General features: G+C 38.6%; 1 protein-coding gene and 1 long non-coding RNA gene across 9 annotated transcripts in view; one reads left to right on the top strand and one right to left on the bottom strand.

Moving 5' to 3' along the window:
- LOC145717659 (uncharacterized) overlaps positions 1-4,146 on the top strand; it is a 43,004-nt gene extending 38,858 nt beyond the window's left edge. Inside the window, exons 3-4 of one of the 2 annotated variants that reach the window (XR_014141029.1) lie at positions 477-589; positions 1,002-4,146. This is a non-coding gene — a long non-coding RNA (uncharacterized LOC145717659). Of the gene's footprint in view, positions 1-476; positions 590-980 lie in introns of both variants that reach the window. The other variant, XR_014141028.1, reaches the window with a different exon arrangement.
- Positions 1-19,012, bottom strand: part of ZFP82 (ZFP82 zinc finger protein) — a 56,268-nt gene that overhangs the window by 15,471 nt on the left and 21,785 nt on the right. For 4 of the 7 annotated variants that reach the window (XM_031026110.2, XM_031026112.2, XM_031026108.2 and 1 more), the window contains one exon: positions 12,292-14,351. In XM_031026110.2, the coding sequence (XP_030881970.1) occupies positions 13,327-14,351 (1,025 nt within the window). In that variant the 3' untranslated portion in view covers positions 12,292-13,326. Of the gene's footprint in view, positions 1-1,038; positions 1,166-12,291; positions 14,352-19,012 lie in introns of those variants that run through there. The other 3 variants (XM_081807544.1, XM_081807542.1, XM_081807541.1) reach the window with 3 other exon arrangements.

The raw sequence follows: 19,012 nt of genomic DNA, 5'->3' as shown, positions 1-19,012 counted from the left end.
AGGAATCAAGAAGTAGAGCAAAGCCCCTTTTGCTCTCCATCCCTAGCAGCTCCAAAGAGACACCATTTAGCATCATAAAACTCAAGAAATTTGATTTGATAAGGTATCATTCTGAACACATTAAAAACATTTGATCAAGTTCTTCTGTATAACATGTCTAAATATTTATTGTTACTACCACTTTCTCCCCCCTGTTATAAATCTCTACTTAGGAGCAACCTTGAATTACTTAAAAAAAAAAAAAGGGTTTCTGATTCTGAAAAGATATCTTACTTGATAACTTGTTACCCGAGTAAATGTTTTCATAATCCTAAAATGTATAAAGTCTTCAAAAGTCTTTCAAATTAGAGGAGAACATTGTACTCTCTGTACAGACAGCAATATAGTAAATCTTCTGACTGTACTGGATTTCTTTTTAAAGTGTTGGAGAGTCTTTATCTCCTTAAATAATCAATTTTTGTGATTCTACTTTACAGAACAAAGAAATGTACACAAGTGCACAGACAAAATATTTGGAAAAACATCAGAATAGTTCTTCACCAAAACAATAAGCTGCCTTCACTTTGTTCTGTGACTGAACACAATCAAGGTAAGCAGCATTCTTAAATGGGGTCTGAGGGTTTTGGCTAGGAGTCTTTTCTCTGGCGCTCAGATATCTGACTGGGGCGGCGGGGGTAGGGGGGGTCCTCTCCGCGGGTGGGCTCGAGCGGCTAGAGGGCAGAAGATTCAGCTGTGACGCTAGGGTCGGAGTCACACAGTCCAGGCTCTGCACCCAATTCAGTCACACACACGCCATCACCCACTAGTCCCGACCTCACAACCGCACATAGTCCTGATGTCACACCTGGGCCCCGTCACGCCCACAGTCACCCAGATACACAACTACAGCACCGCCGTTCTCACGCACACTCGGCCTGAGATGAGCGGCTCGCAACGCTCTGCGGTGCTGCAGTGCTTCCCTTCCCTCTCCTAATCTCCAGGCCGCAACGCCTTTCCTACAGATGGCTGGAACCAACCCTGCGAACCAGGACTGCTCACCCAGGGTGTCGCACCTGCCTCACGGTGATGCTCCGTGTAAGCGAGAACACGACGCAACCGGCAAGTCCACACACAGCCCCCGGGGCTTAACGGGCCGCGCGCGGAGGCTGCTGGGAGCTCGCGCTGTAGGCACTGAGTGCGCCGGCGCGGCCAGCCCCAGGGAGCCGAGCATCTACCCCGCCCGCTAGCTGAGTGCGGCGGAGGTCTGGGCGGGCTTCAGCCGGGGCGGGGCGGGGTTCTCGGCTCTTTGTCCCGAGGAGTCCCGGCAGGTCCAGGAGCGCTGCGGGGGCGAACGACGGGCCCACTAAAGGGGGATGTGCGTTAACGTGACTCTCCGTAGGACCTGCTCGGATGGCGCTGCGTGTCTGTCTTTGGAATGGTTTTGGGTGCGATTTTTTCATTGGGTGTGGCCGGTTTGTGTTTGAGAGGTGCTACTTCGCGGACCGGAATGTGGTTTGTGAAGGAGATTTTAACTGGAATTGTGTGTCAGACTGTGTAGGACCGAGAATGTTGTGGCAGCCTGTGAGAGAATGGGTTTGACAGTGCCTGTGAACGTGTCTGTAATTGAACATTTAGGTGGCGCGGTTTTGATAGATTTTTTCCCCCTAGGCCTTCCCTACAGACCGTGGTTGGAAGTCACTCAGTGTGCGCTGATTGTGTGGCGAGTGTGTGTGCTTCTGGTGTGTTCCTCAGGACTGTGACGAGGTAGGATGATTAGATGGGACCGGGATACTCACTCTCCCCAACCCTGAAATAGAGAAAGGAATGTTCCATTTTCAAGGAGCATCATCTTTACTGAAGGATTTGGTGAAAAAAACCCTGATTTTTCTGGAGAATTATGTATTTACATTTAATCACAAGTTTATTATGGAGAAGAATGTAAACAAGCATAACTTTTAAAGTAAGATTTCAAAGGAAATTCTTGTCATGGAGTAGTTTATTTGCTTCGTCTCCGGATTCCTACAGTAGGCTGTTCCTCTTAGTGTTAAGGGGACTTTGTTGGGAAGATTTAAGAAGCCCTAGGCTAAGAAAAAAACATCTTTTTTTTTTTTTTAAGATTTTATTTATTTATTTTGACAGAGAGAGAAACAGTGAGAGAGGGAACACAAGCAGGGGGAGTGGGAGAGGGAGAAGCAGGTTCCCCACTGAGCAGGGAGCCCGATGCGGGTCTCGATCCCAGGACTCTGGGATCATGACCTGAGGCCGAAGGCAGACGCTTAACGACTGAGCCACCCAGGCGCCCCCAAAACATCTTTTTTTTAAAAAAAGATTATTTATTTTAGAGAGAGAGCTTGAAGGACAAGGGAGGGGGTGGCAGAGGGAAAGGGAGAAGCACACTCCTCCCTGAGCAGGGAGCCCGATGTGGGACTCGATCTGAGGACCTTGAGCTAAAGGCAGACCTAAACCGACTGAGCCACCCAAGCACCCAAGAAAATACATCTTTACAGAAAAGGGAAGCAGCATGGCTAGAGCAGACGACCCAGGATTAGGGAGTCAAATATCTTAGGTTCTAGATCAGATATTCTTTGTTAAAGGAGGGCGAGAAACTTGTTTAAGACTCAAAGTATCAGTTCATGCTGACATTACTAATTCAAATTTAATGTTACAAGGTTTTATTCTTACCTTTTATATTTCTGCTTTTTTTCCCCTAATGATCTTTCTCTAGAAATCCTGGTTCCTAGTAATATTAGCATATTTATATATTTGCAGTAGCCTAGAATGGCCATAAAATAGTTTAAAATGGTAATGCCAATATTATTACTAACAATAAAGCTAATACATACAATTTTATTTATTTATTTATTTATTAAAGATTTTATTTATTTATTTGACAGAGAGAGATAGTGAGAGCAGGAACACAAGCAGGGGGAGTGGGAGAGGGAGAGGGAGAAGCAGGCTTCCCGCGGAGCAGGGAGCCCGACGCGGGGCTCGATCCCAGGACTCTGGGATCATGACCTGAGCCGAAGGCAGATGCTTAACGACTGAGCCACCCAGGTACCCAAGTACATACAATTTTATTTTATTTTTTTTATTTTTTTAAGGATTTTATTTATTTGACAGAGAGAGAGAGAGCACAAGTAGGCAGAACAGCAGGGAGAGGGAGAGGAAGAAGCAGGCTCTCCGCGGAGCAGGGAGCCTGATGTGGGGCTCGATCCCAGGACCCTGAGATCATGACCTGAGCCGAAGGCAGCCGCTTAACCGACTGAGCCACCCAGGCGCCCCCAAGTACATACAATTTTAGATTATAGTTATTCTAAAGCGGAGGTTGGCAAACTACAGCCTGCAGGCCAAATCTGGCCTGCCATCTGTTGCATAGCTAGTGAGTAAAGAATAATATCTATCTTTTTAAGTGGTTTAAAAAAATCAAAAGAAGAGTAATATTTTGTGAGGTGTGAAAATCATGCATTTCAAATTTCAGTGTCCATAAATAAAGTTTTACTGGGAACATAGCCATGTTCATGTATGCATTGTCTATGGCTGCATTTGAGCTACAAGGGCAGAATTGAGTAGTTACGCAGACTGAATGGCCTGTAGAGCCTAAAATACAGTCAATTCTCTATAAAGTTGTTGCAAACACTGAATTAGCAAACCATTGCTCCTAAAGGAAATACGGGGTTTCCTGCAAACATCTGATGACATTTTCTTCAACCAATCAATACATACCTGGTTTTATGTGTTTCTACTTGAAGACACAGTTGAGAGACCTGGGTGGCTCAGTCATTTAAGCATCTGCCTTCAGCTCAGGTCATGATCCCAGGGTCCTGGGATCAAGTCCTGCATCAGGCTCCTTGCTCAGCGGGAAACCTGCTTCTCCCTCTGCCTGCCACTTCCCCAGCTTGTGCTCTCTCTCTCTCTGAGAAATAAATAAAATCCTTTAAAAAAAATAAAGACACAGTTTATGTATAGTTGATTCATCAACATTGGACTCATGGCCAAAAGCACTATAGCTCATGCCTGAATAAAGCTGATCTAATACATGTATTTTCTCTGTAAGGCACATCACAGACTTGTGCTTAGGAACACTAGGCAGCACTTCAGCACTATGCTTTGGGGTCATTTGAAACAGCAAAATCACCAATAAAAAGCACAAAATGAAAAAAAAAACAACCCATGGTACTAAAGAGACTGAAAAGAACACTTATTTTTTTTTTTTTTTTAAGATTTTATTTATTTGACAGAGAGCGACCCAGTGAGAGAGGGAACACAAGCAGGGGAAGTGGGAGAGGGAGAAGCAGGCTCCCCGCCGACCAGGGAGCCCAATGCGATCCCAGGACTCCGGGATCATGACCTGAGCCGAAGGCAGATGCTTAATGACTGAGCCACCCAGGCACCCCCAAAAGAACACTTATTTACGGTATAAGAGCTGAAACAAGAAAGCGGAGGGTTACCTTATTTGACTTCAGCTGAGAACATGTGTGTCAAGGGACTCATTTTTCATTTTTCTTCACATGTCCATGAATGAACACAAAAGTGCTGCAGGTACTGACTTTGGGATCACAAATAAAATTTTAGCAGTTAGGTAAGTTTGCAAATATGGAATGCACAAATAATGAGGATCAACCAATTTACTACCTGGCCCTTTACAGAAAAAGCTTGCCAGCCCCTGTTTTAGAATATATCCCTCTTAGTTATAAAATTAGAATATTTAAAAACTACTTGAAGTAATTCCATTCCTGTGCCATCAATAATTTCTCTAATTGACTGTAACATATTAAATAAAATCTGGGCTCCTGGGTGGCTCAGTTGGTTTTGGTTGGGTGGCCGACTCTTGGTTTTGGTTCAGGTCATGATCTTGGGTGGGCTCCCGGCTCCAGGGGGAGTCTGCTTGAGGATTCTCTCTCCACTCCCTCTGCTCCTCCCCCTGTTCACTCTCTCTGTCGTTCTCTCAAATGAACAAATAGATCTAAAATTCCTTGTAAATAAAAATCCATAAATGAGAAAAAATGGTGTGAAAAAGGAAAGCTCTTCTTTATAGAATGTCAGCTATTAAGTTTGATTTTACATGATTATGAACTCAGTTTCAAATATATTTATGATATTTGGTTTTGAAGAGGTATTTTTACAGTATGGTGTTTTCCTTTAAGTTCATGTCCATTTCTATTATATCCTCTCATGCCAGCTATCACCTGCATTTAAATAAAACAGCAACATCATTAGAATGGATACATCTTGGCATGAAAGCTAGCTATTGGTGAGGTAATAGAACACAATTTATCAGGCAACACTGAATTTTCTTTGAAGTCAGCCTCTTTCTGATTTCTTCCAATGCTTCATGTTTGCCTTCCCTGCTAGTGACCAGCTCTTTTGCTTCTTTACACAGCCTTGACACTCAGTGCCACTTGCATTGGTAGAAACAAGGTGCCCAGGGAATAGTTTTTCCAAAGCCGAGCAAAAGTCGGGTGAATGAATTCTAATTACAGAAGTAGTGTTGGTAGCTTGTGTGCACCCTCAAATGCATTACTACTGGGGTGCTGGCTTCAGCCTGTATGGTTGCTGGGTACCTGTCCAGGGAGGGACGGTGCTGCTGCATTGCTCACTCCTTAGGTGTAGATTGCCTGGACCAAAACTCATACTTGCTTACCAAAGGGTTCTACACCCAATTCCAATGTGTTTGTCAGAGAGGGGAGGTTCCCCACACCACCAAGCAGTTCTTGGGAACCAGCTGGGGATCCTACAATTCAACTCAATTCTGACACTGTCTACATGGAGACAGCATCAGAACTCACAGTTTAAAAGCTCTGTCCTACAAGAATTCCCCCAACTACTTCAGACGCCAGTCACAAGTCCAAGTTATCACCTGTTCTTGTGACCAACTGCTATATATTTGAGGTTCCAGTGACTTCCTCCTTGGGTTCAATTAATTTGCTAGAGTGGCTCGCAGAAATCACAGAAACATTTTACTTACTTGAGTACCAGTTTATTATAAAAAGCTATAACTCAGGAACAGACAGATGGAAGGGAAGCATAGGGCTTCTAAAGCATAGACCCTAATCCTTAGGTGTTCCAAAAGTCACCTTATTAACCCGTCAAAAGACACCTTGATTGTTCTCATCACAGGAAATTCCAGTTGTTTTAGGAGCTTTGTGCCAAAAACAAGAGGAAGACCAATTATATATTTCTTACTATAAATCACAATATCACACTTACATCATCACTGTCATGAGCAGGTGGGCTTCTGAATGTACAGAGCTTCTCAGTAGTGGCAGGCCGAGGCGTTCTCTTAATGACTTCAAAGCCTATGAGAAATTGCAAATGTATTTGTATCTTTACAACGATGTATTCATATATTATTTAATACAGTGACAGAAAGCAGTAAAAAATAGTTAAACATAGCAATGGAAAAAGGGTATGAACAGGCAGTTTAATCAAAGAAAAAATATATTGTTAATAAGCATACAAATTTAATCAAGTTAGTGAGAAGAATGATCTCGAAAGAAGTGTGATTTTAAATGAATTCTCTTGGGGCACCTGGGTGGCTCAGTTGGATAAGCTTCCAGCTCTTGATTTCAGCTCAGGTCATGATCTCAGGGTTGTGAGATTGAGCCTGGCATTGGGTTCCATGCCTGCTTGGGATTCTCTCTTCCTCTCCCACTGCCTCTCTGCCCCTGCCCCCCACCCCCAACTTGTGCTCTTGCTCGGGCTCTCTCTCTCAAAAAACCATGAATAAAATAAAATGAATTCTTTTAAATTAGGCAGAAAATTTTAAAAGATAAATATCAGGATAGGCATGGAAGTAGAAAACAAGTTATGCTCATGAGGGCAGTTTAGTTAACATATATCAAAGACCACAGATTCAACTTTTAGAAGTTATTTTAAGGAAATAGTGAAGTAAATGCCCACAAATATGTGCAAATGCTTGTTCACTATGGGATGGTAATACTCTTGGAAGTAGTACATTAATAGGGCAGTAGTTAAATTTGGGGGTTTCATGTGTATGCTATTAATCTAGACAAAATATACTATTATAGACTGGTTAAATATGAGTGATATATAAGTACATATTATTATTTCCAGATTTAGAATGTGCAAACTGCCTGGATCAGCATGACCTTTAGTATTGTTCTCAAGGAAAAATGTACTTCCTAGACATCCACAATAAAAGACAAAAATAATCTATTTGATATGCTCTACAGAATCTCTTCAAGTAATCACTGTGACTACAACATGAAAAAGAAAGTGAAATAGGTATAAATACTGTGAGACACCATATCGGTCTCCCTGCTCAGCAGGAAGCCTGCTTCTCTCACTCCCTCTACCCCTCCCCCCTGCTCATGTCTCTCTCTCTCTCTAATAAATAAATAAAATCTTAAAAAAAATACTGTTCGACAGATACTGCTTTATCCACAGATTATAAAGATCAAAAGAATCTATCATTTTATAATCAATACCCTAATAAGAGATATTAAATGCTCAGCTATTACTAGCATATTTTAAGTATTGTGAAGTATTATATCATAAAGATATTAGAGGAAAAGGAGATGAAAAGTTGTCAAAGACATTTTGAGACATACGTGTATTAATATTCACTCAAGGTCAATTCAATGTGAACTCATTTTGAAATACTCAGGATTTAAGTTGAATAAAATTCAAAATATAATCTCAATTAGTTTCTTATTGGAAATGGATAAAATAAAAAATTCTAATAAAGAATCATTTGTCTTTATTTCCAAATAAAACCAACATATTAATAATATATATAACTCTATTTCCAAGTAATAAGTTACTAAAAAGTGTAAGTTAAAGATCACTGTAAAAGCACAGAAATAGATCTGAGGCTATGAGCATTTAATATATGATAAAAGTATTTTAATCTAGTAGGAGAAAGAGGGATAGTTCAGTAGTTGGTTGTGGCATAATTGGGCTTATTTCTGAATGGAAACAGAGCTGACATCCTGTATCACACCATATACAATAATGAATTCCAGATGGATTAAAATGTTAAAATCTCTGTGTGTGTATATACACCCACATATATGAAAAATTGCACACTCTATTCCTTTATCCTCTTCCCTCTAAAAGTTTCTATAAGCAATACCTTCCTAAGAAACAGAAAACATTGGAAATGGTTTGGGAAACCTATTTTATAGAAATGAAATAGAGAAGAATATAAAGTAGGAATGTTTATTGAAGCACTACTTTTAAGTGGCAAAGAGGAAACAGTCTGAAATATTGAAGTTGGGGAATAGTTGAATAGGTATTGGTATAAGCATACTTGGATATGCAATATAATGTAACCATTCTAAAAACTAAGTTAAGGGGCACGTGGGTGGCTCAGTTGGTTAAGTGTCTGCCTGTGGCTCAGGTCATGATCCCAGGGTCCTGGGATCAAGCCCAGTATCCGGCTCCCTGCTCAGTGAAGCGGGGAGCCTGTTTCTCCCTCTCCCTCTGCCCTCCCCCCACTTGTGTTCTCTCTCCCACACTCTGCTCTCTCTCTCAAATAAATAAATAATCTCAAAAAAATAAAAATAAGAACTAAGTTAAATCATCATTTACTGACCAGGAAAATTCAAAATGCAGTTGAATTTAAAAAGCAAATTACAGAGAAATGTATAAGGTATCATCCATTTTTTGGGTAAAAATATACTAAAATAAATTAGTTGTGTTAATGTTTAAGTATAAAGAAATATATGGGGGATATACACAAGGTTCAAAAATTACTCAGAAGGAAATGGACAGAGGGGAAGGGAGTGAGAAATAATGGAGGACAGATTTTTTTGTTTATTGGTATTGCTTCATTGGTTTGGGTGCAAATGCATTATCTCTGTAATTTTTTTTTTAAAGATTTTATTTATTTGACAGAGAGAGACACAGCGAGAGAGGGAACACAAGCAGGGGGAGTTGGAGAGGGAGAAGCAGGCCTCCCACGGAGCAAGGAGCCCGATGCAGGGCTCGATCCCAGGACCCTGGATCATGACCTGAGCTGAAGGCAGACGCTTAACGACTGAGCCACCCAGGCGCCCCTATCTCTGTAATTTTTGATGAGAAACTTAACAAATAACAAATAACTTAAAATAGGCTTATAAAATAATATAAAATTTCATTTAGCAGTCCTTGTTTTGATAGTAATGCAAAATATTTGAACAAAATATCCTGTTTTTACTAATTCTCTTATTTGCTCTACTTTTCTTTCTTTTAAAAGATTTTTAAATTTAGAGAGAGAGAGAGAGCACATACAAGCGGGGAGAGGGGCAGAGGAAGAGAGAGAATCCCAAGCAAACTCCACACTGAGTGTGAAGCCCACTGTGGGGCTTGATCTCACAACCTTGAGATCGTGACCTGAGCTGAAATCAAGAGTTGGACGCTCAACTAATGAGCCACCCAGGGGTCCCCACTCCACTTTTCTTTTCTTTTTTTAAAGATTTTATTTATTTGACAGAGAGAGACACAGCGAGAGAGGGAACACAAGCAGGGGAAGTGGGAGAGGGAGAAGCAGGCTTCCCGCTGAGCAGGGAGCCCGATGTGGGGCTTGATCCCAGGACCCCAGGATCATGACCTGAGCCGAAGGCAGACGCTTAACGACTGAACCACCCAGGCGCCCCCACACTCCACTTTTCTTAAATTGGTTATAAAATATTTTACGGGCGTACGCCTGTAACAAAATAACTCAATGTTTTTAAAAAATCAAAACCCTCTAATATGGGATCTAAGAAAAAAGGAAGTGGGGAATGGAAGGACAGACCTGTAACTTTGGATATTATATGGGATTTTCCTTCCAAGAATGGTATCTATTCAATGCAAGAAGTTGCTGCTAAGCGTGAAAATTGAGGCATAGAAAAGATCTATTTCAAAACACTAACCTAACCTAAACAAAGTTAAGATGTGGGACATTTTCTTAACTTCAGATTTCTTAATCTAGGACTTTTGGTAGGCTTCCACACTCTGATGATAGAGTTAAGTAGTTCCAGCAGAAATAGTATGGCTCACAGGGCTAAAATATTTACTATCTGGCCATTTATGGAAAGGCTGCTAACCTTTCATCTAGAACACAATACATAATTCCAGTGACATTTTTGTTGCTAGTGCAAAACTGTGATGGTCAGGCTAGTTTTCCTCTTCACAGGTTAACTATTTTTCAAAATGTATATATATGTATATATATATAATATCTCAACAATGGGATATGCAACATATAAAATATATCCAATTTTTAAACTTGATATGCTTAGAATAAAGAACTACATGTAGAAAATATTGGGGCTGAATCAAGTCCTTTAAAAAAAAATCCTTACATTTGGAGCTTAGTTACTCTATCCCTGGAAATATATATATTTTTTATATTTATTTGACAGAGAGACACAGCAAGAAAGGGAACAAAAGCAGGGGGAGTGGGAGAGGGATGAAGCAGGCCTCCCACTGAGCAGGGAGCCCGATGTTGATCCCAGGATTCTGGGATCATGACCTGAGCCAAAGGCAGGCGCCTAATGACTGAGCCACCCAGGCGCCCCTACCCCTGGAAATATTTTAATCTAAACCTGTTCACATCTAAGAAATTCTGGGTAAATTATCTTATTTTGTACCATTCCTTCATGTCCTTAAATTTCCTTGGGACCAAGGAGTTTACACTATTAAAAACTCACTGCTCTAGTCTCCAGAATAAAAGTAACTCATGGGCTGTTTGTGCAGTCCCTATGTCTCCTTTGGCCCTAATGGTGTCCTTAAATAAAAATCTCAACTACCACTTAAAAATCAAGAGCTATTGGGCCGCCTGGGTGGCTCCATTGGTTAAGCGTCTGCCTTTGGCTCAGGTCATGATCCCGGGGTCCTGGGATCAAGCCCCACATCAGGTTCCCAGCTCAGCAGGGAGCCAGCTTCTCCCTCTTTGTCAGCTCCTCCCCCCACCTCCCATTCATGCTCTCTCAAAATAAATATTTTTTTAAAAATCAAGAGCTATCACACACTAACAAAATAAATAAAATATCTGGATTCTCTCAAAAAATCAGAAGAGCTGGCAAAATGGGGCCTGTGTTTCCTCACATCCGTTAGCTGGAACTGGGCACTGGATATTATCCTCTAGCTACTGTCACAACCAGGTTCATTTCTATTATTCTTTTAATAGGTACCTATAGTTTGCTAGTTTCTTTAGTATGCTTGCATATATCTTCATGGATGACACCAAAAAATAGCTTTCCTTTTTGGGTGTCCTAAGATTGTTCTAACATCAAGATTATATCTGAGTATGTTACGAGATGTCTAGGGGCACTTGGTGGTTAGGTGTCCAAGTCTAGATTTCAGCTGAGGTCATGATCTCAGGGTTGTTAGATCGCGCCCCAAGTCAGGCTTGCACTGGGTGTGGAGCCTGTTTGAGATTCTTTCTCTCTCCCTCTCCCTCTGCCCATCTCCCCATCTCTCTCTCTCTAAAAAAAAAACCAGTTGATAATGTTTTGCTGAAATTTGGTTTGGTGCTTCATTAGTAGTAATAGTTACTATATCACACTAAAGTTCCCCTTTTCTGTGTTTTTATAAATCTTCCAAGAGTTCTCTGAGACAATGCTGTAATTTTTATTTTCCTAAAAAATAATTTAGGTTTTCAAATGTATCAGAAAGAAGCATTGTATTTAACATTTTATTTATTTTTATTATTTATTTAAAAAATTTTAAAGATTTTATTCATTCATTTGAGAGACAGAGAGAGAGCAGTGGCGGGGGGAGAGGCAGAGGGAGAAGCAGATTCCCCGCTGAGCTGGGCGTCCAATGTGGGGCTCAATCCCAGGACCTAGCAATGCTTAACCATCTGAGCCACCCAGGTGCCCCTTTTATTTTTAGTTTTTTTTAAAGATTTTAAGTAATCTCTACACCCAACTTGGGGCTTGAACTCACAACCCTAAGACCAAGAGTTGCACGCTCCACTAAGCCAGCCAGGCACCCCTAATATAACATTTTAAATCAGTAACTCTAAGGTTTCTCTTTGTGTGTGTATTTATCCATTTTTCAAACATGATTGTCTTTTCATACTTTTCCATCAGTTTCACAATGGTTTGTCTATATTTTTATTTGTTTTTATGTTAGGTATTATATGATGTAGTAAAAAGGATGCCAGTCTGAGTGAAGTCCTTCGCACATGGTACACACATTACTTTCCCCACCAACACCTAGGATTATTTCATGTTCCATATGAAAGAAGTCACGATGGAAAATTTTCTGAATTCATTACCCTGAGTGGTGTCTTTTTTCAACTGTATGTCCTGCCTGATGTTCAGCAAGTTCTGCAGAAACTGTTGTTTTGCAACCAATAATACTAATGACAACAATGAATAAAATAATGACCAACATTCAGTGAGTATTTATTATATGACAGGCACAATTCTAAGCAGTTTATGTGTCTTAATTTATTTGATCCTCACACAAAATTTTGAGGTAGGTGTTATAATTATCCCCATTTTATAATTTCTACTGAGACAAATATGTATAAAAACATAGAAAAATGCTTAAGAAAGATAAATACTAAACAGATAATGACTATCCTTCAGAATGGGAAATGGGTACAAGGATGGTAGTCGTATGTTTGCCTTATTTGCAATGTTTAAATCTTTTAAAAGGAAAATACGTTCATGCATTATTTCTGCAATTAAAATACATGATACAAAGATATGCCTAGGGAGAATTTTCATCAGGAAACTGTGAATAATGGCAAAAACTCTGGGAAACTACAATTTCTTTCAATAGGAATTTGATAAAATGATATCACACATCCTTATATTGCAACATAAGGAAACACCAGGAAGCAATGAAAGGATCTCTATTTACTGTGTTAAGTTTTTCATCACTGTTTTTACAAGAAGAAAGCCTAAGTTTTGTAAATAACAAAAAGAATAAGCCATCTTTGAATAAAGAGATCACTTCTTTCAAGTTTTAAAGGTGTTTTACAAACTGTGATGTAAAGAAATTGGACTTTATAAATTTAAGATGGGTTAAAATACTAAGGATATAGCACTATAGACGAATTAGGGGGGAAATGAAAATTAGGATTATATTTCACATGAATTCTGAGGTTTAAAATAAGGTTAAAAAGGTGTCAAAAGTGCTATGATTTTCAGTATTTGCTAGCTTGAATTATCTAATGTCAAAAGAAATATATGCTTTTATTAAAGGGCTTCCAAAATATATTCTACTCATAGGGTGTTTCTCCTACATGATTTTTCTCAAGTTGAATAAGCTAGAATCAACAAAGAAGATGTTTTCACATTATTCTATTTAAAGGGATTATTATCAAGGTAAATTCTCTAATGTTGAATAGTTTTGAGCTGTAATTAAAAGCCTTCCTACAGATTTCATATATTCTATGGTTTATCACCAGTACAAATTTTGATGTTGAATAAGTTGTGAGCCATAATTAAAGGTCTTTCCACATTCCCTATATTCATAGGGTTTCTCACCACTATGAATTCTATGATGACTAATAAGTTGTGAACTCTGAGAGTAGGCTTTCCCACATATCTTACATTCATAGGGCTTCTCACCAGTATGAATTCTCTGATGTCGAGTAAGGTCTGAACCAGAACGAAAAGCCTTTTCACATTCCTTACATTCATAGGGTTTCTCACCTGTATGAATTCTCTGATGTTTAATAAGTTGTGAGCTCTGACTAAAGGCATTGCCACATTCTTTACATTCATAGGGTTTCTCCCCCGTATGAATTCTCTGATGTTGAGTAAAGTTTGAGCCACTACTAAAAGCCTTCCCACATTCTTTACATTCATAGGGCTTTTCACCAGTGTGAATTCTCTGATGTCGAGTGAAGTTTGAGCCACTACTAAAGGCCTTTCCACATTCCTTACATTCATAGGGTTTCTCACCAGTGTGAATTCTGTGATGTCGAGTAAGGTCTGAACCACAAATAAATGTTTTCCCACATTCCTTACATTCAAAGGGTTTCTTGCCAGTATGAATTTTCTGATGATGACTGAGTCTTGAGGGATGTCTAAAGGCCTTTCCACATTCCTTACATTCATAGGGTTTCTCAATGGTATGAATTATCTGATGTGTACTAAGTTGTGAGTCATGTCTAAAGGTTTTCCTATATTCCTTAGTTGCACAATATTTCTCTTTATTATTAATGATTTGCTGTAATGTAAAGGATGGATGCTGACTGAAAGTGGGCATGCCTTCATGGGTGAATATCAGTTGACTGAAGTGTCCCTCCTGAGAGCCATGTTGTTTCTCAAACTGGCCATTACATTCCCAATCATCTCTGAAACTAGAGCACTGAAGGTCATGTCTTGTAAGTCTTTCCATTATCTCCCACTGCGCTGACTCTATTTCATAAATTTCCTTCTTCAGAAATAATTTCTTGGTCTCACATCTTGATTCCAGGACTGAAAGAAAATATGAAAGTAATCACTCACATTTTTCTTGTTTGGGAGAAATAAAACTTCAATAAAAATGGAAGAATTAAACTGAACTTTAAAAAAATAGACAAGAAAAGAGCGAGGACAGATCATGTATTAAGATGAGGGCAGTAATAAGCTATTGGTTTCCAAACATTGCTATGGATCAGAATTACTTAGGGGAAATTGCTGAACATAAAGATGACTTAAGTCTTATCTCCCTTGTTACAAAATGACTCTAATCATAAATACACATATAAAATCTCACAGCATATGCACACACAGCTATAAGAGCATCCCCCAGATGAACTGTAAAATAAGGGAAATGATCATACCTACTTAAAAGAGTTATTATCAGGATTAAATGAATATGTCTAAGAAAAAATTCCCAGGCTTTGGCATACTTGGCCTGCAGCACTGCAACAATTTTTATAAGTAAAGATTTATTGGAAGACAGTTACACTTAACTTGTTTAGATATTGTCTATGACTGCTTTTAAGCTACAATGGCAGAACTGAGTAGTTGTAACAGAGAACACATTGACTGCAAACTTAAAAATATTTATTACCTGGCCCTTTAGGAAAATGTTGCCAGCCCCTGGTTAGATCTATGTTGTCCATTACAGTAGCCATGAGCATATGTGTGTATTTAAATTTAACATAATTAAAATTAAATAAAAATCAAATTTAATTCCTCAGTGGCACTATCCACATTTCCACTGGCCAATTGTGGCTAATGACTACCATGTTGGAAATGACAAACTTAGGATATTTCCATCATCGCTGAAAGTTCTATTGGACAGCACTGGTCTAGATTCTGCAACTGGAGGCCCAGGGTCTCTTTAACAAATGATAAGGAAATAGAGGGTGGCAATCTAGATGGGAGAATGAATGAATCTAGTGTGAGTGGTAGATAGCGAGGGTTCTTTTGTGGCTAAATATGGAATATGTTTGGGGTTTGATGAAAATACTTTTTGGCTTGGAATTCTGTGATGCTGATCTTAGAAGAGAAAAGGACTTAACAAGTACATAAGCATTATGATAGCGATGACCAACTGACAGGAAGGGTATTTGTAGGTTTAAAGAGAAGGAAGAGAATATAAAGGCAGTGTTCTGTGCTACTGGAAGTTCAGAGTTACCAGATTCAGTCATGAATTTTGAACTCACACTCAGGTTAATTACAAGCTTTGTTTTCTTGGCCAAAGTAGTTCCTTTTTCTGAGCCCTCAATTCTCTGTTTATATAATAGAAGTAATAACTCTTATAATCATTGTGAGGATTATAAATAATATATAAAAAGTATTTGGCATAAAATAAGTGTTAGTATTTGAGAGATAATACGAAAGAATCTCTATACAAAAATGGGGACATTAGGCAGTGAAGTGTTTTGAAGACCACACTATGGGCCTAGTGGGAAAGCCTCAAACCAAAAAAGTGAAAATCATTCGAGTACCATCGTCTCTTTCTCTCATATAATTATTCAGCAAATACCTCCTAATCTTGCTCCTAAATATATCTTGAAACTCTTCTTCCTATCTTTAATAAAATATCTAATACATCTCTTGAACTATCAGGACAGCCTCTTTCTTTCCTAGTTTCCCCACTTGAGGTTTGCAATCTTAAATCCATCCCTTATATTTCTCTTACAATAAAAGCCAAACTGCTGAACATGGTCTACAAAGCTCTGAATGACCTAGTTGCTGCCTGCCTCTTCAAACAAATCTCAAGCTATGCTCCCTTTTGGTTGCTAGGCTCCATCCATGCTGGCCCTATTTTGCAGTTCTTCAAATGATCCCAGTTTTTAGTCCCTTTCCAAATCTCTAAAGGTCATACTTTTTGAGGCCTTCCCTGACTCCATGACCAAATTATATCCTCCCTGTAATTACACTTTTAGCACTCTGTTCTCTTCCTTAACAGGATTTTCAGAATTTGTAATTACATATTTATTCAGGTTCACTTAATATCTTTTCCCCTGAATAGGTGTTAAGGTCCTTGTGTTTACTTCATTTTAAAAGTAAAATGTCTATTGTCTTCACCAATATGTATCCAATTCTAAGCACAGTATCTGATACATACTGGAAGATCAACAAATATTTATTAACTGACTCAATTAGCAAGTATTTGAATATATACTCCTTAATAAAAGATGTCTTTAAAAATTCCTCTAGAAAAAAAAGGATACACTCTTTTCAAACACCACACAGTGAATATATACATTTATTACTGTTCCTTCAAGAAGTCCCACTAAAGTGATAGTGATGAGATTAAACAAAAGAAGAAACTCCATAAGGACAAAGAATAGAGAGGGAAGAGCAACAATCAAATTTTGGAAGCTAGAGTAGAGGTAATGGTAATAAATAATGTGTCAACCATAAACACACTGAAACCTAGGTTGCAGATTGGTCTTACTGTACAATCTAGTTATTTCCAAGAACTGCAATCAACAGGTATCTTTGAAAGCTGGGTGCATGAGGGGCTGCAAAAAGGAAGATTAACTGAAAATCTGTAAGAAACAGACAGACCTCAGATTCTCAAATCTACCCCATACAGCAGGCTGATCCCCCAGCCTGATATCCTCAGTAAACTTTCAGAATCTGGCAGTCAAGCTCATTTTATTGATTCCTAGAAAGAAAGTAGAGGATTCCATTCTGGAGAAAACCAGCCCAATAGAGAAGACTCGATAAGTTGTATCAGTCAATGAGCTGTTCTAAGTAGATCACTCTACAGTACCTACCACCAATAAATTTACACATTCTCAGATGTAAATGAGCTCAGATCAACTTTTTACTACCACAGTTTTATATGAGCAGACAGCTTTGAGTCATTAACAATTTCAGGAAAATCTTAAACATGAGAGATTAAAATGAACAAAGAAAAAAACTCAGGAAAGAGAGACAGTGGAGAAAAATTTAAAAATTCAGAAAAAGAATGCTTCTAAAAACATAACAATCTCATAAGAGAATAATGTCAGAAAAAATATTCAAAGAACAATGAGAATTAGAACTTAATAAAATCTCACAGAAAGTACAAAAAATATGAAAAATAGAAAAAAAAATTCTAGAGCTAAGACAAGAAATTCAAGATCTCAATTAGGAGTGTTCAATCATTCAAAAAATTTAATGAGCCCATACTATGTGTCAGACATGGTGCCAGGCACTGGAAATAAAAAGTGAACATTCAAATTTGAAACAGAGAAGATAATGGGGAATAAATAATCAAGAAAATAATACAAGAAAATCTCAGAGATTTGGTTTCTAGAATGAAATGTCTCAGTGAGTGGCCAAATGAAAGAATAAAATCAACATCATGATACCTCAACTTGAAATATTAGAACATTATAAAGAATAAATTCTAAAAGTTTCCAAAGAGATTAAACAAATCACATAAAAGAATTAAGAACCTGAATGTGTTTTAGATTTCTCAATGACATTAGATGCTAAATTTTATTTTATTTTTTATTTTTTTTGAAGATTTTATTTATTTATTTGACAGAGAGAGAGATAGCGAGAGCAGGAACACAAGCAGGGGGAGAGGGAGAAGCAGGCTTCCTGCCGAGCAGGGAGCCTGATGTGGGACTCGATCCCAGGACCCTGGGATCATGACCTGAGCTGAAGGCAGACGCTTAATGACTGAGCCACCCAGGCGCCCTAGATGCTAAATTTCAAAAATCCATGGAACAATGCCATCAAAACTTTGAAGTTAAGTTTTTCAACCTAAAATTACATCTCCAGTCAAATATCCATGAAAAATGAAGGTGAAATGCAAACATTTTCAGACATATAAGGGTTCATAAAATACACTATTTACTTTTCTTGAATACTTTCCTTGGTTTCTTTTGGGACATGTGCCTTAGAATAATGAAGGAATAAACCAAGAAAGAGGATGGCAAGAGATCCAAGAGTCAAAGTATATCAATGTATCCAAGGCATCCAAATATAGAAGCGATCAAAAGAAATTCAAAGGAGTATGGTGAAGGGAATCAATGGGATGATAATGAAGAGAAATTCTAAAATGATAGCTATGTAATAGTCTCAACTGGGACAGAAGAACAGAAGGTTAGAGGAGAAATGTCTCTTAAAAAATAAACCAGTTACCTGATGTGTCTGAAAAGAGATTAATGAGAGATACTGAGAAAACTGAGCAATTCCCAATTAAGACAAGGATTAATTGCATGGAAAAGAACAAGTCATATAGGAAGTGAAATGTGACTAGAGCTCAGCAATGAAAGACATTTTACATAGTCATTAAGTGAACTGAATAATAATTTAATTTAAAAATCATGCTACTTGGAAGATGAAGGTGTACGCTAAATCTTCAAATTCCACAGTGAAAAGTCAATTATCACTAAAACAAGAATTCATGAAAAAAATTCTCAGAGAAAGGATAAAAATGATGACAAAAAAGTAGTAAGAATCATGGGGAGGGAGAATTATATTTAAAAAATGAGTTCTGGGGGCGCCTGAGTGGCTCAGTTGGTTAAGCGACTGCCTTCAGCTCAGGTCATGATCCTGGAGTCCCGGGATCGAGTCCCGCATCGGGCTCCCTGCTCAGCAGGAAGTCTGCTTCTCCCTCTGACGCTCCCCCATCTCATGCTCTCTCTGTCTCTATCTCATTCTCTCTCTCAAATAAATAAATAAAATCTTTAAAAAAA

Source organism: Leptonychotes weddellii, chromosome 16 (genome assembly GCF_054177405.1).
Source record: "Leptonychotes weddellii isolate Sample4059 chromosome 16, ASM5417740v2, whole genome shotgun sequence".
NCBI lineage: Eukaryota > Metazoa > Chordata > Mammalia > Carnivora > Phocidae > Leptonychotes > Leptonychotes weddellii.
Note: the sequence above shows the minus strand (reverse complement) of the source record. Positions and strands in the feature narration are given on the sequence as shown.